Source organism: Heloderma suspectum, chromosome 4 (genome assembly GCF_057233095.1).
Source record: "Heloderma suspectum isolate Gila_16-S chromosome 4, 16-S_ref, whole genome shotgun sequence".
In the NCBI taxonomy this organism is placed as follows: domain Eukaryota; kingdom Metazoa; phylum Chordata; class Lepidosauria; order Squamata; family Helodermatidae; genus Heloderma; species Heloderma suspectum.
This window is the reverse complement of record NC_139461.1, coordinates 6,799,896-6,827,343: the sequence shown is the minus strand read 5'-3', so window position 1 is coordinate 6,827,343 and position 27,448 is coordinate 6,799,896. Positions and strand designations below refer to the sequence as shown.

Genomic DNA, 27,448 nt, shown 5'->3' with positions numbered 1-27,448 from the left:
ATGAGGAGGGCTTTGGATAGGGGCAGATGCTCCTTCCTTGTTCTCCTCGACCTCTCAGCAGCTTTTGATACCATTGACCACAGTATCCTCCTGGACCGCCTGGAGGGGTTGGGCATTGGAGACACCGTATTACAGTGGTTCCGGTCCTTCCTCTCCGGCAGGTACCAAAGGGTATCACTGGGAGAGGAGGTGTCGGACCCGTGGCTGCTCACTTGTGAGGTATCCTCTCCCCGATGCTATTTAACATCTATGTGAAGCCGCTGGGGGCTACCACCAGGAGGTTTGGGGTGCGGTATCATCAATATGTGGATGACACGCAGCTCTACCTCTTGTTCAAATCTTCACCGGGGTTGGCCATAGAATCCCTGTCTAAATGTCTGGAGACGGTGAGTGGCTGGCTGGGGAGGAATAAGCTGAACCCTGACAAGACCGAGGTATTTTTGGTGGGAGACAAGAGGAGGTTGGGGGATGTTGACCTGGTATTGAATGGGGTTCAGCTACCCTGGAAAGACCAGGTCCACAGTCTGGGGGTCATTGTAGACTCCAAGCTGTGCATGGAGGCTCAGGTGTCAGCTGTGAGCCGGACAGCGCTGTATCAACTCCATCTGATACGGCGGCTGCACCCCTTCCTTCCCGACCATCTGCTCCCATCGGTAGTACATGCCCTGGTCTCCTCTCGTTTAGGCTACTGTAATGCGCTTTATGTGGGGTTACCCTTGAAGATGGTTCAGAAGGTGCAGCTGGTACAGAATGCGGCGGCTCACCTGATTAAAGGCAGCCGCCGGCGTGATCACATCACTCTGGTGCTGAAGGAGCTGCTACCAGGTGTTTTCCGGGCCAAATTCAAGGTGTTGGTTTTGACCTTTAAAACCTATACGGTTCCGGCCCAGCCTATCTCAAGGAGCGCCTCCAGCAACACTAGACAGGCCACTCAACAAGATCAGCCTCAGATGGCCTCCTCTCTGTCCCATCAGCCAGAACAGCTAGGCTGGTGAGGATGAGGGAGAGGGCCTTCTCTGTGGTGGCCCCCACTCTGTGGAACTCCCTTCCTAGGGAACTTCACCGTGCCCCCTCTTTAATGACCTTCTGCCATGCACTGAAAATCTGGTTGTTCAGGCAGGCATTTGGGGTGGGTTAGGGTATTTTTAAACAATGTTTTAATGTGTAATTTTCCTGTTTTAAATTGTACTGTTGTACTTTCTCCAGAGTGGCCGGGTGACTGGCCAGATGGATGATTAAGAAATCTAATAAATAAACAACCAAACAACCAAACAAATAAATTTACACTGCCCTGAGTTCCATAATGGATAAAGTCAGGATGCCTCTCAATTCCATTTGCTGGGGAACACGTGTGGGATGGGGGTATTCCTGTACTCATGTCCTACTTGTGGGCTTGTTATGGGGCTTCTGTTTGGCCACTGTGGAAACAGAGTGCTGGACCAGATAGGTCTGGTCTGACCCAGCACAGCTCTTCTTGTGTTCTTAAGAAAGGTGGGGTATAAATGTGCCAAATAAATAAATGCCTGTTAGGCTGGGAGGTGTCCTGGGTAAGGCCAGGCCGCAAAGGAGAATCCCAAAGCAAGAGCGGAGGTGTGGCCTTGTGCAGGATCCACAGCACCAAGGGCAGCTCCCAGCTGGCAGGCCACTTCCTCTGCGCTCTTATATCCTGACCCATGGTCTGCCCCAGTCTCCACCCCCTCCCAGAAGCAGGAAGCCTCCATGTCTGGTGTCTTGCAGCTGGGCGCTGTTCACTTGGAGAAGCTGACGCTTTGGGAAGAGAGTTTGACAGTTGCGTGTATTTTAGGCGCAGGGCGTGACTGCCCCGGGATCGAGAAAGGGTCTGGTGGCCCACAGGTGGGTCCCTGGCTACTGGTTCCGTATTAGCCCGGGGGGCAGTCTTCAACATCAAGGTTTGCGGATTTAGCTACACAGTCGTCGTCCCCCCGCCACACACACACAGCTCCCCAGAGCTGCTTCCGCAGAACTGGTGGCCCAGTTGCTGTTCAAGGCCTGGACTGTGACTGAGTGGGCGTGTTTTTGAAAAGCCACCCCAAGTCTTGGGCAAATGAGCAATTCCCTGAGATTAACACACCCTCAGTTGGCAGAAGGGGGGTCTGGAATATAATGATAATGAATAATAGGAATGTTTCTTCCCTGGTGTCCCTCTCTCAAGAAGCTTACGCTCTAAATTTGCATTTGGGTGCCAGGATCGGGGGGGGGGGTAATGATGGATGAGCATGAGCGAATAAAATGTGGGTGATGGGAGTTGCAGTCCAGCACCGCTGGAGGGCAGCAGCTTGGGGGAGGCTGCAGTCGGGGACGAGGCCCAGCAGCTAACCCAAAGTCTTCATCAGAGAGCAGGAGGCTTGAGGAGGGATCTGTAGGGAGTGTGAGGGGTGCCCTGTGGGGATGTTCTGAGAGGGTGCTCCAGGCATGTGGGGTGTGGGGGCAGCAAGGGAAAATGAGTCATTTTATTTTTTAATATGATTCTTTTTTTGGAAATGAACTTCAGGACATAGTGGATGGGTCAGCATTCACATATAAGAAGCACCTTGTGAACAAACAGGCTCACGGTCATCCCCAACCCCCAGTAACTGAAGGTCTCCTGCCTCTGAATTGGGGATGGACAGATCACTCACCATCTGTTCCGTGGTCTTTTCTGCTGGGGGGGGGAGGCGATCTGTTCCTCCCCCCAGAATCCTCTGGAGCGGCTCCATGTCCAGAGGTTTTTGCGGAACTGCACTCCAGCTCCATTGCACTGCTGATACTGTAATGGTGGCTGCCGTTACAGTATCACCAGTGCAACGGAGCCAGAGTTCCATTCCACAGGAAATTCTCGGGGGGCGGAGGTGAGTGTGCCATTCCGCCACGGATTCCGGAGGCCGCATTTCAAAGAATCCGGCCTCGTTTGAGCCTGCGGCGGAATTCTCTGCCATCCCTACTCTGAATACAAATGTTTTGTTTAGCTCCCATAGGAACCAGCCCAGGGTAACTCTGTCCTCCATTAAACTGGTCCAGTGGCCTCCTTTCACGGTCCATCCCCCATACCTCTCCTGCTGCCATTACAGTCCTCTCTGCAAAACCCAAACTTTTTTTTTTTAAGTTCCCAAGCCTCAACGAGTGGATTCCGAATCAAGAGTGCCAATTAACTGCATAATGCAACATGTGCTGGGTGGCCATTTTCCACAGTGCATAGAGTAAAAACTGTGCTGTGTGTAATTTTGATTATCACGGTCTTCATCTATAGGTGCGTTGTCTTGCTTTTAATTTTCAAACACCCAATATGTCATAATTACTCCCGATTAATTTGTATAATGTGATCATTTTTGGCACAGAACTTGGGGCAGCAAAATACCCAGTCTACAGGACTTCCTGATCCCCTTTTTTATGCGAAGGCAGGCCCAGATGGTTTGGCTTTACAAACAAAACAACACTGAAGCAATAAGACCAATTTCTGCTCTTTAAGTTGTCTTCCCAAGGTGGCTCAGGGAATGAGCATTTCATTACCTTGTCCAGTCTTGCAGTGAAAGAGCATAGGAAGCTGCCTTATACACAGTCAGACCCTTGGTCCCTCTAGCTCAGTACTGTCAACACTGACTGGCGGCAATGGCTCTCTGGATTTTCAGTCAATGGTATTTCCCAGCCCAGTTAGAGACCCCAGGGATTGAATCTGGGACGTTTTGCATGTATGACATGTGCTGTACAATGAGTTACGTCCCTTCTTCTGTACAATTGCTTTCTGCTTTACAGGCAGGAAGTTGAGGCTGGGACAGTCCCTTGCTCTATTGTCAGGTGTTCGAGCCAGCACCTCCCCTGGCGGCTGCGCTTAGCTGTGACTTTTCTCTATTGGTACTTACTCCACAGACATTAAATATTTATATTTTAACTCCCGTGATGTCCATTCAATTGTTAGCATCCATCAGCACTTATTTTCTTCTCCTTGGGACAGGAAGAGACTGTGGCGTTGAAAGGGATCAGTTTCTGCAGATTGCTTACACTTCTTGGGTGTGCATTTCATGTAGATTTGCTTTTTTTCTGAATTAGGCCACTGAAATTTGTTGAGACACCTTGAATTAGAGGAAGACATTGTTCTGTAGAGTAGCCAAGGGGAAAACCAAGACCCTAGTCTACACATTTATCTTAAACCAGAGGGAAATAATGTGTTCTCTTATATTTAGAAATGGATGTGTTCGTTTTTATGGCAGGTAGATCAAGCATAGTGCAGTTTCTTAAATCGCTCACTTTGAGTTTATAAAGCCAACCGATGCTTAATCTGTTGAGACATCAACCCATTCTTTTACAGTTGTGCTTCTTTTAAAAGACCTCAGTTCTGCTGCAAGGAAGTCCAGATTATATGCTATAGTTCCCTCAAATTCAGTGCTCAGAATAACTGCACAAATCAGCATTATCTTACTCTTATTGTGGTTTTTAGATTTTTTTTCTGCTGAGTAGAAAACCATCACTAGAAGCTATGAGGTAAGACACAGAAGCATTGAACACTAGCACTCTTTCCAAATCCTTCCTGCATGTTTCCAGTGTTCTCTCTGCCACAATGTGGACTAGAGGTGATGGTTTAAGAAAAATGAGGATCTCTAACGGAGATCCTGTAATTCTTTGAGCACACCTGAGTTTCAAAAGATGAGCACTGTTATGGCCACTCTACACACACCCAAACTGTTTTCCCTGTCATACAAAGCCCCTCTTGCAGTCCTTTATATGCAGTTGTGTGTTCCAACAAGACATGCCCGGAGCTGTTTGGAATGCAGTGCAGTGATTGTAGATCTGCCAAATTAACCTAGTTACTTGTCAGAAAAGTAGGGCTGGGGACCACAAGTGTTTCCCACTTTGATTAATTGTGCTTTAAACAGTCAGTTGTAGCTCGAAGGAAGTGGCAGTGGCATGCGTGTCCACGTGCATGTTAATTCAGTTGAGAATTACCTGCTGAATTCCCTACCTTCTCAGGGACCGCTTTCACTTCAGCAGTGGGCATACACACAAGTTGCTGCTAATGCAGAGGAGAAAATAAGTGCTGTTTGTCAGCCACTTTTCTTAGCATTATGTTTGCAACATGATACATGTCCATTATTAACACGGCAGGGCCTGTACGTGGCTTGGGCGCTGTGTTGACTGTGCCATATTCTGTGTGTCTGAAGTGGCAAGAGGAGGCGGAAATTCAAACCTGTTCTATCATTGAAGGAAAAATTTAAAAGGCATTGGCTACAATTCTAGACAGCCGTAGCACAGGCAAGGAAGAAGTGTTGCTGCTGTGTGTCCTCATCAGCACAGACACGTAAGCTGTGTGTGTACAATGTGTACTGGTCTTTAATCAGAAGTGTCCTGCACTTACACAACCTTTCCCACTTCTCTGATGTAATTCTTGTCTTCCATCTTTTGGCCAAGTGAGCCCATCCTCTCTAAAAACAAAATGAATGGGATTACAAGGCACACTAGATCTAAACTGAGAAAACAGTTGTCCACTGCCAACACAAAATATGAATTCAAATTCATATTGAAAAGAAACATAAAATATCCTTCCAACACTAGTCATTGAATTCCATAGCCAGAGTGCTAACCTTAATATTCCAGCAAGTCTAGATTGCCTGTTTTTATTTTCTGTCTCTTTGAACAATTAAAAAGAAATCAAAGGTTCTTGTGGCACCATAAACCCATTTATTCTGGCATAGGCTTTTGTGGAAGCTGCCCTCTGCATCAGAAGTGGAAAGTGATCCATGATACTTATGCCAGAATAAATGTGTTAGTCTTTAAGGTGTCACAAGACTCTGTTGTTTTTGCTGCAACAGACTAACATGGCTACCCCTTTGGGAATTTTTAAAAAAGCAACTAACAAGTAAATAATATAATTTAATGTTTTTTGAAAAGCAGTATCTGCAAGCAGAACACATTGTAGTTCATGAATTGGCCAGGTTTGTTGGCAAAGCTGACGACCCTGTTAGACAAAATATTCTACTTTCTTCTCTAGGAAAGAATTATTTCAGTTGAAGGGGGATATCACAGCCCCACTACTGGAAGAGGCTATCTCAGATTCTTCCCTAAAGTTTTCCCTTCATACTTGCTTTAACAAAAAGCTTACATATTGGAAGGATAAGTGACCAGCCGGAGACCTTTATTAGTGCAATTAGCCAAGTCCCTAGGAAAGCTGGTGCAGATCTCTTATAGAAGGGGCTGACACAAGGAATTCAAAGAAGCAGCTAAGTAAAAGGCATGGAATGTTGCAGCACAGAGAAGAAAAGTAAGTTCCTTTGACTGTATTGCTACCGCCTGGCAGGGAGAGCATTAGAAGATGCCGTACAGCCTGCAGCTACCCTGCCTGCCAGGACCTTGTGGCCCAGGATTGTCTGCTCAGACTGGTCGCTGCTCTCCAGGGTCTTAGGCAGAGGAAGGAGTTTCCATCACTTGCTGTCTGGTTCTTTTTCACTCGAGATTCTATGGGTTGAACCTGGGACAATCTGTGTGCAAAGTAGGTGCTCATTAGTAAACGTTAGCACCAGCACTGAGACCTGGATCCAGAAACAAATAATTTGCTAATGAAAATGGAAGGTAGGTCAATATTATCCTCATACTGTAATCCAACACATCTGGAGGGCACCAGGTTGGGGAAGGATGCATTGCATGTTTCATAAGTAGAAAGGTTTCCAGATCCCCAGCTATTTGTACAGATACATCTAGCTTTTAATACTTAATGTTAATTTCCAAATAATGAGATTGTGTATTTTTCCTAATGACAATAAAACAGGTAATATGGCTGGTGGCCTTTCTGAAATAAGAAGAGGATCCTTTGCTGAGCAGGCCTGCTCTATGTCCATAAAATATCAATAATAATGTTTTATCTCATCCAAGGAGCAAATCACCTCGGTGTCCTTGTGGAGCAGTGGGGCAGCACTTTGGGCCTCTCAATACCACCTCATTGGGGGCACAGGGCAAGAGATGGCTATAATTTTCCTGCTCAACTTGTGGGCTTCCTGGAGGGAATCTGGTTGACCCTTGTGGGAAACAGGATGTTGTACTAGATGGATCTTCTGCCTGATCCAGCAGGGTGCTCTTGCGTTCTTATAAGGCCTTGATGCTACTACAATAAGGCTGTGGCTTTTATTTCATGTTCACTATGTGAAATAATAGGACTGTGGTAACTGAGGTCAGAGAATGAATATTTTTTGTATATCCAAAAAAAAAAAGGACAACTTTTTTTGTTCTTTGGCCAAGAGCTATTTCCTTGGCATCATTTGCTCCTTGCATTCTGATCTCTCTAACCTGTGGTTTGGTTTTAAACTCTGCAGCAGCAAGTACTGATAAATAGCTGCATTTCTGTCTTCCTCAGTTTTAGTCACAGTTGTGACATGTTGAAGCCCTAGCAGATGGAGCCTTCAGTGAAACAGGCAGCCTTTACCTTTTAGCACGGCTTAAGCGAGGAGGAGCGGCAGCAGCAACCACCTTGGGGTGCCGAGCCTGAATGCATCTTCCTTCAGAAATGTTCAGAAAACCGCTGAGCACAGGTGTCTGGATTAAAGGCCGAACCAGTAAAACTCAGCAGCCTTTAATGCAAAGAGAAGCAGAGCATGCTCAGAGTGTGGCCATCTCGTCAGCAAAGGAATGGTGTGTGTGTGAGTGTGTGTGTATGTGTGTGAGAGAGAGCGCATGCACACATATGCACACCTTTGCCAACAGTGTGGCCTCTTTGATAGGATGGCAGTTTGCCTTTTGTCATACTCTTGTTTTGAGCAGACTATGAGCCATAGAAATATATTGGGAAAGGCATTGCTAGGGCTTTGTTTTATTTATTAACATTATACATTTCCTTTCTGCCACAAGGCTATGCAACTTCTCAATCAACCAGCTAAAGCACCCCAGTGAAACCAACACACGCAACAGTGCCGTCCATTGCAATAATTCTATTTTAAATGACTAAGAAAATAGAAACGCCCTCACTCAACCTCTGTTCTAAAACTGGGTGGTCTGACAGGCCTTTCTGGGTGGCTGAAAAGGAACAGAACTCTCATGTTTTGTGTTGATCCCAAACCTCTTTAAGTCCCCTTCATGTGAATCCCAAGTGAGCTCCTTTTTCCTAGCTCAGATTGAGCACCTTGATACAAATGCATGTTTGTTTCTGTATTTTGAGGAAGCTTTTTGATCAGACTAGAACAGAGATGCTTAAAGAGTTGTACATATACTTCATGCTCCCCCCTTCTTTGATTCTTTCATGCAAACCAGTTATGTTCCAAGTTTCCTCTTTCCACATCTGTGGGAACTCTCAGGCACAATACATCAAGGCTGGTAGCCAATGGCAACAACCATATTAGAATAAACTTGTCACGCTAAGCACTAATAAATGTAATGATTATATTTTGCAATTCCCTTTTTCTGTGCCACGTGTCTTCATTTAAAGGTAATGCTCTTCAGGCTTTTGCTTTCTGCTGATAGGAGAGCTGCCTCCTAATTTCCATCCATTCTTCAGTCAATGCTGTGGTTATATACTTTCAGCTAATAGCATTATGAGCATAGTTTTGTACTAATTCAAAATTAGATCTCTCATTTGCATAAACAAATTACTGTTTGGATTAGTGCTAAATAGTTAAGACAGCTGATACTGGAGCAGATTTGATTTGGTTGCAATGGCTGTTGGCATAATGGTGGATGTGCAGAATTTGGATGCAAGTGGGTATTGTTACAGATGCAAAGTCAGCCTGCGTAGCTCTGTGTTGGCAGAACAATCTGTAGAATCCAAACAGGCACACAGAAGTTTCATGTAAAAAGAGAAAGCAAGTTTCTAGCCCTTATGGCTGTGCAGAGAAACTTGAGATATTGCATATAAGTTCTAGGAAAGTCTCTGGAGCAAGGGGAATGGGGTTGGGTGACACAATAGGGTTCTGATACCCATTACATCTCTTTGCCAGTTTCCATGGCTGCTATGGGAGCTGGCATAGCAGAGTGTCTGTGAGCTGGGAAGCTTATGATTCAAAGCTTGCTTTTGCCATGAACTCTCTAGGTGGCCTTAACTAAGCCATTGTCTCTTAGCCACAACTGCCCTCCTCCCCATTTACAGTATGAGGGTAATACTGCCCTACCTTACAGAGACATTATAAGGCTTGCTGAGATAGAATTTGAAGCACACGAAGGGACTGGAGCATAGTGCAAGAGGGCCCATGTTCAATCCCTGGCATCTCTTTAAGAGGATCTTGGGTAGCAGTGCCGGAGGGCCCTAGATATTACTGAGCTAGAAAAGCTCTAAATTCCTTGAAACCTTGGCTTTTGAAAGCAGAATGAAGCAGAACAAGTGAATATCTGTGGTTTGCTGTATTCCTGGAATGCATTCTCATTGCAAAGGCTTGGGTTGCTTTGTGTTTTTTTGGTTCAGGGGTCTTGGTTATAGGCAGTAGTTTCAGGCAAGTTGGAGGAATGTCCAGATGGCATATGACTAGGAGACTGCCAAGGATTGCTGGTGCTCAAGCAAGAGAACTTCCAGAAGAACATGCTGGTATAACCATCCTGTCAGCTTTTAAACTTGATACATCCAACAGGATTATTAGACAATCCTAAAAGAACTTGGCTGGCTGGTTACTTACATATATTGTTTTATTTTTGCAGATCTCTGGTACTGAATTGCAGCTGCCACTCTCCTCCGGGGAGTAAGACCCAGCCTTTGCAGCATCGCTGGAGGAACAAAGGGCTGCGCTGTATCGGAGGAGTCATGTACAGGGTGTCAGCTAACAAGCTTGCCAAAACCTCCAGTTCTCCGGCCAGGAGTGGTGAAGTGGCTTGCAAGAGCCACACCAGAGCAGGTAGGCTATGGGTTCAGCTTTGTGGCATTGGATGTGTGAGCAGGCGAATACAGAGCTACCAGCCCTCTCGCTTGGGAGGAGGAGGCAGTTGTTGGTAAGAGTGGCCTTGCTCCAAATTTGAAAGTTGATGTCCTAACTATCTTTGTTCTGCTCATCTTCAGCTTTGTTGAAGTTTTCTAGATCATCTTTTTCACAGTTCAGGTCACATGCCCCAGATCTGAGCTTGCTAGCTCAATGCTTGTCAAGATAGCTCAGCTCTTTGACAAGCCAGTTAAAATCACTCTTGTGGGACCTGAGCTCCTAGCTTAAAATATAGCCTCTTACGTTGCATCAGCTTCTTGGCAAGATAGTTAGGATAAACTTCACTAATCCTAAGTGGCTAGGCATCCCAGGTTGGAAGGATTGCAAGCACCATTAGCATTGTTCCAGAAGCGCAATAGAAAAACCTTAAAATAGAAAGTTTGTAAACGAGGTAAATCATTAAGACTCAGATCTTTTATTTTAACCATCCTTTTAGAAATAAATGCAATATACACACCATGATTTTGTGGTTTTAAAATCTCTCTTCAACAGTTGGCTGGTATGTGAAAGAGACATGAGGAAATCTTCATATTCCCACATGTTAATAACCCAAATGAGAGCTAGTCAGTGTGTTAATTTTCACTTTTGCTCCTCTAGCCAAGAACAATGAAATTAACAGAGCAGGGCTACAGCATTTATTTGAACCCTTCTCTATCTCTGGCCCATTATTTCTCCAGCAGTGCTAGAGAAATGCTCCATACTCTTATAAATCCAAGTATGTTTTATTCTGCTCCATATCACTGAGGTGAGATTAGGCTATAAGTCTAATTCAAAAACCAGGGAACTCATTTTCTCTTTAAAGACCCCTCCAGTTTTCCCCTGACCTCTAAAACCATATGACTAGTTTCTAAATTCAAACAGCAGTGGCTCACAGAGCAGTGGCCTTGGTAACAGCTTGGCATTTATGGCAGACTCTTCCCCTGGAGACTCACCAGAGCCCTAGCCTGTTCCCATTTTAGGAGCTGCATTAAGATCTTTCTGTCTGGGCAGGAACTTGATGTCCAGCGTTCTGGTCAGGTAAAGTAGCTTGAGCATTCCCCCTCCCTCCTGGATTTCGTCAAAATTATATTTAAAAATCATTGCGCTCCTAACCAACCCCAATGATTCTGTCGTGAAGGTCCGCAGGTTTGTACAAATGAGCTACATATCAGTAGATGTCTCAGTCATTGTAAGACACTGGGCTGGTTTGCACGGCAAGACAGCCCACTGTGGCTTATTTAACCCATGGTGAAGCTGCAGCATGTGTGGGGTGCATACGGCTGCCATTTTGCATATCCAACCCTCGCTCAGGGGTTGTCATGTTGTGCAGATACGGTGAGTGTAGGTTATGCAAGGGTTAAACAACCCTCACATAACCCATGGTCTGTTCGTGGTCCGTTTAACCCTTGCATCATCCGTGCTCAGCAGGTTTGCACGACACGACAAGCCCAAGCAGGGGTTGGACATGCAAAGTGGTGCCCATGGGCATCCCTGGTCTTTATGAGTTAAATAACCCATGATGAGCCATGTCGTGTTGTGCAGATCAGGTCACTGAGGGCTATTTGAGGTGTGACTTCTGGATAGCCCTATAAACTGGCCATTTGTAAATAAATCCCTGCCATGTGCCGTGAGCCTCTGGGTTAAGTCAGGAGCTAGCTCCAAATCAATGTGCAGCCCAGATGAAACAACAATGCAATAGTTTGGGGAAATGCTGTAAGGTCCCTAGAGGGAGCAAAATTATTATTATTTTATATATATATATATATATATATATATATATATATATATATATATATATATAATAAATATAAAAAAAGAGAAAAGCTTTCCCAGTGGTTCCTGGCACAGTTCAGGTGTTGGGAACAGGCAGCCCCTTCTGTTGCCCCTGCGGGGGACAGGGTTGTGGGTTGGCACTCTTGATTCATATTCAGACAGCCCCTGTGGGGGAGAAGGGGACATTCAGGCCTCTCCTGACAATCGTCAGTGCCTCTGATTTACCATGTTGGGAATCACAGCTGTGTTTAGTTTTTCTGTAAGTTTCCAAGAGATGTAATGACTGTTGAGCTGCTGAAGGCTGGAATTTGGAGGAAAGGGAAGTCCACCGTGGTGCCACAGGTCATGGAGCAGCAAGAACTGGAGACCATGCCCCAGATGCGTGGTTCTCCCTGGACTCCTTCAAACATGCTTGCTGATACCCAGCTAGCTAGTTGGCAAGGAAGCCACGTGATTTTCTTGGTTCAGAAGGCTGAAGGCCTTGGCTATGTTTTCAAAAGATTGCTCGAGGAGAAACCTTGAAATGGTGGCTGTGGCATGTGCCACCATAAAGTAATAATACTAGAATGTCTTCATGTGATCACCCTGGGACATGACAACTGTATTTTTCACAGCATAGCCCACAAGTGCAACCCCAGGCCTGGGCTCTCAAAGAGGAAACAGTCACCAGATCTCTGGGCTGTGTGCAGTAAAAGGGTAGCCACTATTTCCCTGAATAAGAAGCAGTCACGTCCATTATTCATTCTACAAAATGTTAGCAGAACTGTATTCTTTGTGCAGGATGAGTATGGTTGGACTCCCTGCAAGTTAAGCTACAGTGTCCGTTTGCAGGATGACTCTCCTATGGGAAATAAAAGTTCAAGATGAGGTCCCTTTTCCAAGAATTGTGCACCTCTATACACAAATACCAATAGGAAAGAGGGCATTGGAACTTGTGTGAGGTACAGGTCTTTTCCCAGATTTTTGTCTCAAAGGGGACTTAAGGATTGCTTTGTGTTTTGTGTTTGTTTTCAAAAAGCATCCCAAGGCAAGTTTCCTTCTCCAGGTTTCTTCTTAATGGTCTTGGGAGATAGATTGCCTGGAAAGGGATGTTTCATCAAATTCACCCCCACCCCACCCCCCCAGTACATCTCCTTCTCCACTATCATCTGCACACTTTTTAATTTTCCATCAGCAGCACCCAGCGAGTTAATCCACGGTTTAAGCTAAATCTCCACCCTCTTCACCTGCTGAGATGAGGTGCCGTAAGCATTTCTCTCCGCTCCTCTCCTTTCTCCCGCTTGCCCCTAATTTCCCACTCTCAATTTCCTTTCTCACGCCTTTTACCAGCAATGGGGGGAGAGGAGCAAGGCAGCTGAGGAGGAAGTCGGGAACTGTTTGCTCTTTGTTCAGATGTTGCTTTTTGCTCTTAATTTTGGGGCAAAGTGTCTAAAACTTCCAGAGCAGCCCCCCCCCCCATTCTTCTGCTGACTGGATTTTCGCATCCATCTAGGGCTCTTTCTAATCCCCATCGTTATAGTCCTGTTCAGCAGCTCCTTTGGCTGCATGTGTTCCTATTAAGTATTTCATTTGCTCTGGTGGTGTGTATTATTTTAATTTATTTTTTAAAAAAATATTTTCACATTTGGGATGTTTTCAGGGATGGGCTAAATGAGGAAAAATTAGATGCAAATTGTTGTTGTTTTTTCATAGCTAATTTGGATGATGATCGGTCCCAAAGATTTCCCTTCATCTCAGTCTGTATCGCTGTGAAATTGGGGTACTTTTTTTGGAGCTTTGCAGAAGCATTTCAAATCTGATTAGGCCATAATCAGCAAGCCCCAGGTGTGCGCTGACTTCTATCTTGTTTATCATACCTGGCTCATTTCCTCTTAGCAAGCAGGCTTGGGGATGGGGGGGGGACCTCAAATCATGGCATGGACACTCAGCAGTCTGAAAAATGCCCCTTCCTTTCTAAGGATTCTGCTGTGTTGGGGTGACTGATCGGTCTTTCCCCCTTTGGGATTTTTAAAAGAATATTTTCAACGACCCCTGTGACTAGCTCCCCACTTCTGTATCTGCTCTATACCACTGCACTGGTATTGCCTTCATTCAGTAGAAATCTGTGTAGCTTTTCAAGACCAGGTTCAAGACCCTTGGCCATCTGGAGCTGCTGTCTTACGCTGAGTTGGAACCTTTAGTATGTTGCCTAGTGCACTCTGTTCCAAGTGGCAGCAGCTCTCAGACATAGACAACTCGACGATCAAGCTCTGATACTTGATCTCTTGTTTTTGTCTTTTTAACTGGAGAAGGCAGAATTCTCACCTGAGACCACCTGTATGCAAAGCATGTGTTCTTTAATGGTAGGCTCCAGCTAGCTTTTGGGAGCCTCAGCACTTCTGTTTGCCTAGAAATTATAAGTCTTTTGTTTCATTTATAGACCTATTTCCTTCACACACATTTCAAAATAGTGTACAACTACTAACCCCGCCCCCCGAGATCATTAAAACAAATTAATTAAAGCTGCAGAATTACAGTTAGTAAAACTGATACTAAAAGAATAAGGGTGGGGGTGGGAATTAACTCCAAATGCATGTTTTTATAAAAGCACATTGACAGCCTTCCTAGAAATAGGAAGAGAATAGGATCTCCCAAGGGAAGGAAATTAACAGTTGCAGAGCCACCACCAAAAAGGCTTTGCATTGGGGATCCACCAGTTGAAGAACCAATTCAGAGCCTCGGAGGCTGATCAGATGGCTCAGTCAGGTTCATATGGATGAAGATGGTCCTTCAGGTAAAAGCCCCAAACTAATGAGATTTTATTATTTTTGTGTATGCTGCCTTGGGGATAATTTTGGGTGAAATAAATATAAAGCACATGGCAAATCAAAAGTAGTATATATTTATTTTAATAGGAATAGTATTTCATTGGACCACGTACTCCCAGTTTTGATGTAAATCATAAGAACGTAAGAAGAGCAGCACTGGAAAAGTCCAAGGTCCATCTAGTCCAGCATTCTGTTCACACAGTGACCAACCAGTTGCCCACGGGAAACCCACCAGTGGGACACGAGTGCAACAGCACCCCCTGCCCATGTTCCCCTGCATCTGGTGTATATAGGCACATTGCCTCTGATACTGCAGGTAGCGTATCACCATCAGGATTAGTAGCCACTGACAGCCTTCTCCTCCATGAATTTGTCCAGTCCCCTTTTAAAGCCATCCAAATTGGTGGCCATCACTACATCTTGTGGTAGTGAATTTGACAGTTTAACTATGCACTTTATTTGCCCTGAGTCTCCCATGAATCACCTTCACGGGAGGACCCCTTTGGGTTCTAATAGCTTGGGTACATGGGTATAGGCATTAGTGACCTCAAGACTGGATTACTGCAATACACTCTATGTGGGGCTGCCCTTACGGCTGCTCCAGAAGCTGGAGTTAGTGCAGAATGCAGCAGTTCAGCTGTTGTTGGGAGCTGCCCCTTTTCAGCGTACAACTCCTTTGCTGAGGGAACTGCACTGGCTGCCTATTTGCTACCGGGCCAGGTTTAAGGTATTAGCACTAGTGTTGTTGTTCATTTGTTCAGTTGTGTCCGACTCTTCGTGACCCCATGGACCATAGCACGCCAGGCCTTCCTGTCCTGCGCTCTCTCCCGGAGTGTGCTCAAGTTCATATTCATTGCATCAGTGATGCTATCTAGCCATCTCATCCTCTGCCGTCCCCTTCTCCTTTTGCCTTCAGTCTTTCCCAGCATCAGGGTCTTTTCCAGTGAGTTTTCTCTTTGCATTAGGTGGCCAAAATAGTTGAGCTTCAGCTTCAGTATGTGTCCTTCCAATGAGCACTCCGGGTTGATTTCCTTTAGGATGGACTGATTGGACCTCCTTGCAGTCCAGGGGACTGGTAAGAGTCTTCTCCAGCACCACAGTTTGAAAGGATCAATTCTTCGGCGCTCAGCCTTCCTTTATAGTCCAGCTCTCACAGCCATACTTTACTACTGGGAAAACCATAGCTTTGATTAGATGGACCTTTGTCGGCAAGGTGATGTCTCTGCTTCTTACTATGCTGTCTAGGTTTGCCATAGCTTTCCTCCCAAGGAGCAAGCGTCTTTTAATTTCATGGCTACAGTCACCGTCTGTGGTGATCTTGGAGCCCAAGAAAGTAAAATCTGTCACTGCTTCCATTTCTTCCCCTTCTATATGCCAGGAAGTGAGGGGGCCAGATGCCATGATCTTCGTTTTTGTAATGTTGAGTTTCAAACCAGCTTTTGCACTCTCCACTTTCACCCTCAACAAGAGGCTCTTGAGATCCTCTTCGCTTTCTGCCATTAGGGTGGTATCGTCTGCATATCGGAGGTTGTTGATAATTATCCCGGCAACCTTAATTCCGACCTGTGATTCATCCAACCTGGCGTTTCTCATGATGTACTCTACATATAAGTTAAATAAGCAGGGCGACAATATGCAGCCTTGTCATACTCCTTTCCCAATTTTGAACCAATCGGTTGTTCCATGTCTGGTTCTTACTGTTGCTTCTTGACCCTCATACAGGTTTCTCAGGAGAGGGTAAGGTGGTCTGGTACTCCCATCTCTTTCAGAATTTGCCACAGTTTGTTGTGATCCACACAATCAAAGGCTTTAGCATAGTCAATGAAGCAGAAATAGACATTTTTCTGGAATTCTCTTGCTTTCTCCATGATCCAGCGAATGTTGGCAATTTGATCTCTAGTTCCTCTGCCTCTTCGAAACCCAGCTTGTACTTCCGGTAGTTCTCGGTTCACATGCCGCTGAAGCCTAGCTTGTAGGATTTTGAGCATAAACTTGCTGGCATGTGAAATGAGCGCAATTGTGCGGTAGTTTGAACACTCTTTGGCGTTGCCCTTCTTTGGGATTGGAATGTAAACTGACCTTTTCCAGTCTTGTGGCCACTGTTGAGTGTTCCAAATTTGTTGGCATATTGAATGCAGCACTTTAACAGCATCATGTTTTAGGATTTTAAATAGCTCAGCTAGAATACTGTCATCTCCGCTAGCTTTGTTGTTAATAATGCTTCCTAAGGCCCACTTGACTTCACTCTCTAGGATGTCCGGCTCAGGTTCAGTGACCGCACTCTCATGGCTATCAGGGACATTAAGATCTTTCCTGTAGAGTTCTTCTGTGTATTCTTTCCACCTCTTCTTAATCTCATCTGCTTCTGTTAGGTCTGCCTTCTTTGTCCTTTATCATGCCCATCTTTGCATAAAACGTTCCCTTGATATCTCCAGTTTTCTTGAAAAGATCTCTAATCTTTCCCATTCTGTTGTTTTCCTCGATTTCTTTGCATTGTTCATTTAAGAAGGCCTTCTTGTCTCTCCTTGCTATTCTCTGGAACTCTGCATTCAGTTGGATATATCTTCCCCTTTCTCCCTTGCTTTTCGCTTCCCTTCTTTCCTCAGCTACTTTTAAAGCCTCATCAGACAGCCACTTGGCTTTCTTGCATTTCTTTTTCTTTGGGATGGATGTAGTTGCTGCCTCCTGAACAATGTTACAGACCTCCGTCCATAGTCCCTCAGGCACTCTGTCTATCAGGTCTAATCCCTGAAATCTGTTCCTCACCTCCACTGTATATTCATAAGGGATATGATTTAGGTCCCCCTTCATGGATCACTGCCTTGTTGTGGCGAAGGGGCTTGCGTAACTCAGTGAAGCCATAACCTATGCCGTGCAGGGCCACCCAAGACGGACAGGTCATGGCAGAGAGTTCTGACAAAATATGGTCCACTGGAGAAGGAAATGGCAACCCACTCCAGTATTCTTGCCAAGAAAACCCCATGGAACGTAACACAAGGCTAAAAGAGATGACGCCGGAAGATGAGCCCCTCAGGTCAGAAGGTGTCCAATATACTACTGGGGAAGAGCAGAGGGTATTTCCAAGTAGCGCCAGAAAGAGTGAAGCGGCTGGGCCAAAGCCGAAAGGACACTCAGCTGTGGATGTGTCTGGTGGTGAAAAGAAAATCCGATGCTGTAAAGAACAGTATTGTTTAGGAACCTGGAATGTCAGATCAATGAATCAAGGTAAGTTGGAGGTGGTCAAACATGAGATGGCAAGATTGAACATCGACATCTTGGGAATCAGCGAACTAAAATGGACAGGCATGGGCGAATTTAATTCAGGTGACCATCATATCTACTATTGTGGGCAAGAATCCCTTAGAAGAAATGGAGTAGCACTCATAGTCAACAAAAGGGTGGGAAAAGCAGTACTGGGGTACAATCTTAAAAATGATAGAATGATCTCAGTACGAATCCAAGGCAAACCATTCAACATCACAGTAATTCAAGTCTATGCCCCAACTACTGAGGCCGAAGAAGCTGAGGTTGATCGGTTCTATGAAAACCTACAACACCTTCTAGAACTAACACCAAAAAAAGATGTCCTCTTCATCATAGGGGATTGGAATGCTAAAGTAGGAAGTCAAGAAATCACTGGGATAACAGGCAAGCATGGCCTTGGCGTACAAAATGAAGCAGGACAAAGGCTAATAGAGTTTTGCCAAGAGAACACGCTGATCATAGCAAACACTGTTTTCCAACAGCACAAGAGACGACTCTACACATGGACATCACCAGATGGTCAATATCGAAATCAGATTGATTATGTCCTTTGCAGCCAAAGATGGAGAAGCTCTATACAGTCAGTCAAAACAAGACCTGGAGCTGACTGTGGCTCAGATCATGAGCTTCTTGTTGCAAAATTTCGGCTTAAATTGAAGAATGTAGGGAAAACCACTAAACCATTCAGGTATGACCTAAATCATATCCCTTATGAATACACAGTGGAGGTGAGCAATAGATTTCAGGGATTAGACCTGATAGACAGAGTGCCTGAGGGACTATGGACGGAGGTCTGTAACATTGTTCAGGAGGCAGCAACTACATCCATCCCAAAGAAAAAGAAATGCAAGAAAGCCAAGAGTACATGCAGAGTACATATATGAGTATATATATGTACTCATATACAGAGTATATGCAGAGTACATCATGAGAAATGCCGGGTTGGATGAATCAGAGGTCGGAATTAAGATTGCTGGGAGAATTATCAACAACCTCCGATATGCAGACGATACCACCCTAATGGCAGAAAGCGAAGAGGATCTCAAGAGCCTCTTGTTGAGGGTGAAAGTGGAGAGTGCAAAAGCTGGTTTGAAACTCAACATTAAAAAAACTAAGATCATGGCATCTGGCCCCCTCACTTCCAGGCATATGGAAGGGGAAGAAATGGAAGCAGTGACAGATGTTATTTTCTTGGGCTCCAAGATCACCGCAGACGGTGACTGTAGCCATGAAATTAAAAGATGCTTGCTCCTTGGGAGGAAAGCTATGGCAAACCTAGACAGCATAGTAAGAAGCAGAGACATCACCTTGCCAACAAAGGTCCATCTAATCAAAGCTATGGTTTTCCCAGTAGTAAAGTATGGCTGTGAGAGCTGGACTATAAAGGAAGGCTGAGCGCCGAAGAATTGATCCTTTCAAACTGTGGTGCTGGAGAAGACTCTTACGAGTCCCCTGGACTGCAAGGAGGTCCAATCAGTCCATCCTAAAGGAAATCAACCCTGAGTGCTCATTGGAAGGACACATACTGAAGCTGAAGCTCAACTATTTTGGCCACCTAATGCGAAGAGAAAACTCTCTGGAAAAGACCCTGATGCTGGGAAAGACTGAAGGCAAAAGGAGAAGGGGACGGCAGAGGATGAGATGGCTAGATAGCATCACCGATGCAATGAATATGAACTTGAGCACACTCCGGGAGAGAGCGCAGGACAGGAAGGCCTGGCGTGCTATGGTCCATGGGGTCACGAAGAGTCGGACACGACTGAACGACTGAACAACAATGATTTAGGTCATACCTGAATGGTTTAGTGGTTTTCCCCACGTTCTTCAATTTAAGCCGAAATTTTGCAAGAAGAAGCTCATGATCTGAGCCACAGTCAGCTCCAGGTCTTGTTTTTACTGACTGTATAGAGCTTCTCCATCTTTGGCTGCAAAGTACATAATCAATCTGGTTTCGATATTGCTCATCTGGTGATGTCCATGTGTAGAGTCGCCTTTTGTGCTGTTGGGAAAGAGTGTTTGCTATGATCAGCGTGTTCTCTTGGCAAAACTCTATTAGCCTTTGTCCTGCTTCATTTTGTACAAAGCCCTAAACAACTTGGGTCCAGGATACGTGGGAGAGCTCCTTCTTCTTTACCAACCTGCCCAGTCACTGAGGTTATCAGAGGGCAAGATCCTGGTGCACATGGACCTATGGCCAGTTGGAGTCCACCAGGAGAAGAGCCTTCAGTGTGGTGGCCCCCTTTCTTTGGAACTCCCTGCCCCTGGAGGTCAGGCAGGCACTAACGCTGTGTTGTTTCCAGTGCCTCCTGAAAACAGCACTGTTCCAGGAGGCACTCTTTAACTGACCAATCATGTTTTTTATTGACATTCTGTTTGTAAAAAGCTTGACTTTAATATGGTGTTTTAATATTTTTATTCTTTTACTATTTTACCTTTTGTGCTCACCGCTCTGAAATCTGTTTTAGATACGGAGCAGTGCACAAATATTCTAAATAAATAAATAATATTATGAGAAGGAGAAAAAAGTCTCCCTATCCACATTCTCCACACCATACATCATTTTGTAGACCTCTTATCATGTCTCCTCTTAGCTTCCTTTTTCCAAGCTGAACCATCCCAGCTGTTGTAACCTTCACTCATAGGGGAGATGCCCCAGCCCGTTGATCATTTTAGTTACCCTTTTCTGCACTTTGTCCAGCTCTACAATATCCTTTTGAGGTGCAGTGACCAGAACTGTACACAGTATTCCAAGTGTGGTCGCACCGTTCCCCTTTACTGTTAGCATTTCAGTTCCCAGGCACAATAATAATACTTAGCAGTGAGGTAGCACTTTAGAGTTCTGAGATTACTTTGGATTTGTTATCCTGTAGTATTAAAAGAGCCTTGTAAGGCAGGGCAGTAGCATTATCCCACCATTGCAGATCAGGTGGCTGAGGCGAAGAGATTTGACTGGACGTTCCTGCTTCGCAACTCTCTCTGAGATGTACCTTTTCATAGATCTTGTTTTATGATGAGGAAACATAGACCATCCTTTAAAGATGCTATCCATTGCATCACATTTCATCTCTCAGGATTTTATATTCCCCAGGATGGGGACAGTCACAAGGGTGGTTGTAACCACTACCTGGAAAACCCTTTGCACCTGGCTTTGGAGTGAAGTATTGACTCTGCAGCAGCCTTCTGATGGGAACTGGGATCTCCTCTTGTGTTCAGCACCTGTGTGTGCAGGGAGGGGGGATGCGGGATGTCCTGGCAATACTTATTTACTAAGGCTGTGTCTCCACATGCTGTCTTAATCTACAGGGTCATAGCTATTTTAAAAGTTTATTTTGGAAGAGAGCTTTCCAGCTACTGTGTATCAGGGCTAGCACAGAGATGGGAGATACTCTTGACAACTTAATTGCTTGGCATTTAACTGGGGCTGGTTATAATTTCGCCTGGCAATGGTGCTCTCCATCTGCATTTATTGGGTCAATATTTTGTCTCCCTCTGTCATGATGCCCGTTTAGAGCCAGGGTGAAGCTCTCAGTCTTGCCTCACATCCACCAATCCGCTGGGCCACTGTGATGTGCTTTTCAGCAGTGCAATTCCTGATCCAGGGGCTCCAACACTTGAGCGTACAGATCAGGGCCCTGATGGGCCCAGGTGTAGCCATGTGCTAGCCGCTCCCTCTACCTGCTGGGCCCCCTGTTCTGATTGACATGCTTCTGAGGGGAGGAGAGGCAGGCGTTTCAGCAGATTGGCAGGGAAAGGTGTGAAGGAAAGGGAATGGACGGGGCAAAGGGTTGGTGCCACCAGTCAGAGAACCCCTAGGGTAGCCTTCCCCAAGCTGGTGCCCTCCAGAAGTGCTGGACGACAACCGCCAGACTATGCTAGCTGGGGGAGCCAGCTTGGGGAAGGCTGCCCAGGGAGGTCTGATGTAGGCCACAGCGCTATCTTTAGAATTCTCCTTTGGCGGACAGCCTCACCACAGGAGATTCTCCAGCAGTGCCCCCCCCAAAGGTGAGCGGCCCGCCCATTCGCTCACTCATTCTCAGAAGCCAGGCCTTTGCATTCCAACTGGGCCGCTCCTTTTCACCTTCACTCGGCCGTGGCAGGGGCATAACTCAAAAGAGCACCAAGTGCAGCTGCCAACCCTGTGTCTTACGAAACTGGGCAGTTAAATCCCATGGAGGTGGGTGGTTCCAATTTTGGTGGGGCCGTGAATCCATTTTGGGTTTCAGCCAGAACCAGCCAGACTTCTAAAGGAGCTATCCAAGGTGCTGAACCCTAGCCCCAAAATAGGTTTAGCACTTTGGACAACCCTTTAGGGTTCTGGCTGGTTCTGACTGAAACCCAGAGTAGATTCAGAGCCCCCCTGAAATCAGAGCCACCAGCCTCTGCTGGTTAAATCTTTCTCCGCCAAGACAGAAGCTGATGTGGAACGTCAGGTGCTTCTGAATGTCAAACAAGCTGGACCAGGCAGGTGCCTGCTCCTCCAAATGCACACACAGCTTCCAGGCCGCATTCCCTTAATTCCATCAACTTCTCGGCCTTTGATGTCTCTCTGGAAATGACAAATGTGGCTGTTAATTATTTAACTGGCTTTCTTTGGCCTGTCAGCCTCTGCATCTTCTGCCGGGGCTCCCCTCGTGGGCAGCTGGGACCAGCCTGATTCTCTTTCATTAGCCGGCCCCAACACCTGCTTTTTAGCCGTTGGCGCAAGTTAAGAATTTTGGTCCCAGGGTTGCATCTCACTCCAAACCCTTTGCAATATCGGTGGCCAATCACGAGGCTGCCAGGACTGATCAAGCAAGTCATCCATCTCTGTAAGTGAGAGGGAAACCAGGAGCTTTCCTGTAGCTTGTCCACAATCCACCTCGTTATCCCGAGCATGAAGAGCTGTGAATATGTGCACCAGGCGCTTTTTGGTTGGCGGATGGGAGCAGAGAGGTTGTGTGGTTTTATTTACAATGTGCCTCAAATGGCAAGTGTGTCACTGTGAAGCAGATTGGCCTCCTGAAGCTGAAAACACGCCTTGCCTCACAGCCTGGCTCCACTTCCAAAATCTGATTAGGCTATTGTGTGGAAAAGAGCATTCGGTCTAGATTAGCATTGTTCGGCCCAAGCTATTTAGGCTGGGAAATGCACAAAACAGATGAGCTGGATTTAATTACTATATAATTTTTAAAGCTTTGTTCTCACAAACAGGAGATCAATCAGTGTCTGGACTGGACTGCTTCAGACACATGACTGACTGCTCCTAGAAAGCTAGTACATTGGGGAGAAGGCAAACCTAGATTTTATAGGTAGTGGGGATTTTTGGTGTGTGTGTGTGTGTGTGTGTTGGGGGGAGCATCCAGTCATACAAGCCCCCATCTGCAGTCTGAAGCTGTAGATCCAGACATAGATGGACTGGTACAGTCCAGAAACTGATTGACCTCCTCATCTCCTGTCTGTGAGAAGAAGGCATGAAATATGGCTGGCATCTCTTCTCCCAGCTATGAATGTGGCTGCAGTGGGGGATAAGAACTTTGCATATGGTCAAAGGAACTTTCTTCTTAATCATTACTTTATATGTCTTAATGGTGAGTTCTTGCTTGAAAAACTACTTCTGAACTGTATATGGCTCAAGCTGACCTCTGGAAGCTGGTAATTTCAGCTAGGGATGTACGAAAGTCACTTACCTTTGCGCGGATCTGCTTTGCGGTGTGGGCGGGGAGGCGCTCCGGCCCCCCCCCAGAATCCTCTATGGCGGGGGAGGCGCTCCGTCCCTCCCCCTGGAGTCCTGCCCGGCAGGCTCCACTCTGTGGGGATTCCGCGGAGCCGCCGGCCGGCTCTACCAGCAGCCGGACATCTGGCCTCTGGGTAGCAGGGATGCAAATGGCGGATGCCGTAGCCGCTGCCGTTTGCGTCCCTGTATTAAAACGTGATAGGCTACGTAAAGACTTACGTAGCCTATCACGTCTGGGTTAAAGAAAAAAAAAACCACGTACACAAATGGCGTTCCTTATTTTTCGCCATCTTAGTCTCTGTAAATATTTACGTAGGCTAAAACGGTGAATCAAAAAGGAATGCAAATAGCTCCCACTACGCTATTTGTGTTCCCCTTTCTCTAAATATTTACGTAGACTAAGACTGTGAAAAATAAGGAACGCAGATTTGCGTACACTTTTTTTTTTTTTAAACCCAGACGAGATAGGCTATGTAAGTCTTTATGTAGCCTATCACGTCTATGTAAAAAAACAACAACACATAAACAACCAGACTGCAAATGGTGGCGGCGGCAGCCGGTCGGAAGACCAGCCGCCGCTGCCACCGAAGCTGCTGCCGGAGCTGCTGCCGTCCGGAACATCTGCCCCAGGTAAGTCTCATCCCAGGGGGGAGCCGTGGGGGGGGCAGGCCGTTCCGCCACGGATTTCGGGGGGCCAAATGCACTGGCATTCGGCCTCACTGAGATCCATGGTGGAATTCTCTGACATCCCTAATTTCAGTCCCTGAGCTAAATGGTCTTATGGGTGCGCGTGTGTGTGTGTGTTTTAGATTGCCATGCGTATTACTTCAGTTTTGAAGCACACAATTAACATTTTTCTTCTTCCCCCACTCCACCCATTTCACACTTTTATAAATGCTTCTACATTCCTGATATGTTAGAGAGAGAGGAAAATAGTGTTTGCCGATTCTGATAAAAAAGGAAATACAGAGGGAGAGGGACAGGGGGAGTGCGACCCTGTTGATTCTCCTGGACCTCTCAGCGGCTTTCGATACCATCGACCATGGTATCCTTCTGGATAGGTTGTCTGGGTTGGGAGTTGGAGGCACTGCACTACAGTGGTTCCGCTCCTACTTGGATGGCCGATTCCAGAAGGTGGTGCTGGGGGATTATTGCTCTGTGCCATGGCAATTGTGCCATGGGGTTCCACAGGGCTCTACTTTATCCCCCATGCTGTTTAACATCTACATGAAACCGCTGGGGGAGGTTATCCGGAGGTGTGGGCTGAGGTGCCATCAATATGCGGATGACACCCAGCTCTACCTCTCTTTCTCATCAAAACCAGGTGAGGCAGTGGCTGTTCTGAACCAGTGCCTGGGCACGGTAATGGACTGGATGAGGGCTAATAAACTGAAACTCAATCCAGACAAGACGGAGGTACTGTTAGTGGGTGGTTCGTCTGCCCGGCTAGGTGATATTCAACCTGTTCTGGAGGGGGTTGCACTCCCCCGAAAGGATCAGGTTCGTAGTTTGGGGGTGCTCTTGGATCCAGAACTGTCACTTGAGGCACAGGTGAACTCAGTGGCACGGAGCACTTTTTATCAGCTTAGGCTGGTATACCAACTACGCCCTTATCTGGACAGAGATAGCCTAGCTACAGTTATCCATGCTCTGATAACTTCTTGTCTGGATTACTGCAATGCGTTATACGTGGGGCTGCCTTTGAAAACGGTCCGGAAACTTCAGCTGGTCCAAAATAGGGCAGCAAGATTGTTAACAGGGACTGGCCTGCGAGCTCATATTACGCCGGTACTTTTCCAGCTGCACTGGCTGCCAGTCCATTTCCGGGCCCGATTCAAAGTGCTGGTATTAACATTCAAAGCCCTTAACGGCTTGGGGCCAGGTTACTTGAAGGATCGCCTCCTCCCATATGTGCCTGCCCGGACCTTGAGATCATCATCAGCGGCCCTTCTCCGTGAGCCCCTGCCAAAGGAAGTGAGGCGGGTGGCTACTAGGAGGAGGGCTTTTTCTGTTGTGGCACCCCGGCTCTGGAATGAGCTCCCTAGTGAGGTTCGCCTGGCGCCTACATTGTACTCCTTTCGGCGCCAGGTGAAGACCTTTTTATTTTCCCAGGCATTTTAGCTTTCTAAATTTTTATCTTTGCTGTTTTAAATCTGTATTTTAAACTCCTGCACTGCTGCTAGGTTTTATTGTGGTTGTATTGTTATATTGTGGTTTTAATGTTCTATATATTTTAAATTGTTTTATTGTGTGTTGTTTGGTTTTAGTTTTTGTGAACCGCCCAGAGAGCTTCGGCTATTGGGCAGTATAGAAATAACTAAATAAATAAATAAATACTCTGAGCATTTGCAGTTTCACATTTTAAGCATAATTAAATCATAGCACCATCATGACTACTGGAATAAAATGGAGTTTGTTTCTGCTGCCCTATTGCTAAACACATTTACCTGGAAATAAGCACCATTTTGTTGAAGAAAAGGATACAATATTTTTAAAGTGAGATAATAAGGTGAGCATCTGTAATCTTGTATGTGCCCAGCCGGCTGCCCCACCCCCCATAATGTTTAAAAAAATAATAAGGAGGCATGCTGTATCAGCTAGCATTGGCCCCAGCAGGCTCACGTCAGCTGAGGTGCTGACACTGGGCCTGCTTGCTGCTGCCCCCGTCACTCCACTCTTTGTGGGGGGGACGACAGTCCTTTGGGAGCCTCCTGGGCTGTTGAGCCCTGGACTTCAGCTCAAGCTGCACCCCGCCTCTGGGTCTGGCGACATCCCCATTTAAGCCTTTAGCACAGGCCCTCTTTACAGACCATCCTTACAGCAGAGGGCTACAAGAGCAGCAAAGCAAGGGGCACCAGGCATTATTTATATATTTGTTTAAATAGCATTTTATATTGTTAGCTGCGTTGATCTTTGGAATGGTGGGATAAAAATATTCTAAATATGTAGATATGCATCCAACCCTTCCTCCAAGGAGCTCAGGGCAACTCACACAAGGTGATTACATGATACCCTCACAACAACCCTGTAAGGTGTCAAGTGCCCAGCCTCCGGTCTCTCTCTGCAATTGATCAGAGAAGTCGATCAATCGATCAGTCAGAAAAGTTGAGGTGCAAAACAGTTGCTTTTGTTATGTTAGATCAGTAGTGCCTCAGGTTACACGAACAGCTGCAAAGTCTCTAGACAGCTTTGCATAATACAGGACCACTTAGGCTACAAGCAGCTCCCTTTGATTAATGCCATATGGATTAAGTGGGAATGTGGGCTCGGTTCTCTGTGGTCCAGGTCTAACTCTTTAGCCAGCACACTTCATTGGCTCTGAAATACTGTGCCCATGTTGCAGTGTAGTGTGTGTGTGTGTGTGTGTGTGAGAGAGAGAGAGAGAGATGCTCTCATCTCATTCTCTCAGCCACTACACCAGATCTTGCACTACACAAGGATGCCACTTTTGAACCTACTTCTCCCTGCTTCTGTGCTACCTTAGGACCATCGGAAGCTGCCTGATGCTGAGTCAGGGTCCATCTAGGCCAATATCGTTGACACTGACTGGCAGCAATGGTTCCCCATGATTTCAGGCAGGAGGTTTTCCACCCCTACCTGGAGATGCCAGGGACTGAACCTGACACCTTCTGCATGGAAAGCAGGGGCTTTACAACTGAGCTACAGTCCTTCTTTTTCACCAGAAGGTCTAGATTATTTGCAATGAGGGATTTGTCTGAAAATACTGACATTTGCAGGTCCTTTAGTATAATGGGAATTTTATGATGCATCTTCTGTACTCTGTAACAGACCAGCTTTTCCAAAGGACCCTGCATATGGTATGTGTCCCCCATACCCCACCCCTAATGGAGACTCAAAAACTGCCAATATTGTAATGCATTTATACAAATCTATTGTGCAACCACACTTAGACTACTGTCTACAGTTCTGATTGCTGCTCATCAAAAAGGGTATTGTAATATTGGAAAAAGTGGGAAAAGGGAGACCAAAATGATCAAGGAAAGTTTACAACATTTGGGGCTCTTCGGCTTAGAAAC

At 46.0% G+C, this 27,448-nt stretch overlaps 1 protein-coding gene across 3 annotated transcripts in view; it reads left to right on the top strand.

Moving 5' to 3' along the window:
- ZC3H3 (zinc finger CCCH-type containing 3) overlaps positions 1-27,448 on the top strand; it is a 315,254-nt gene that overhangs the window by 185,809 nt on the left and 101,997 nt on the right. For all 3 annotated transcript variants that reach the window (XM_084848552.1, XM_084848554.1, XM_084848553.1), the window contains exon 5: positions 9,601-9,794. In XM_084848552.1, coding sequence (XP_084704678.1) covers positions 9,601-9,794 — 194 coding nt within the window. The remainder of the gene's footprint in view (positions 1-9,600; positions 9,795-27,448) is intronic.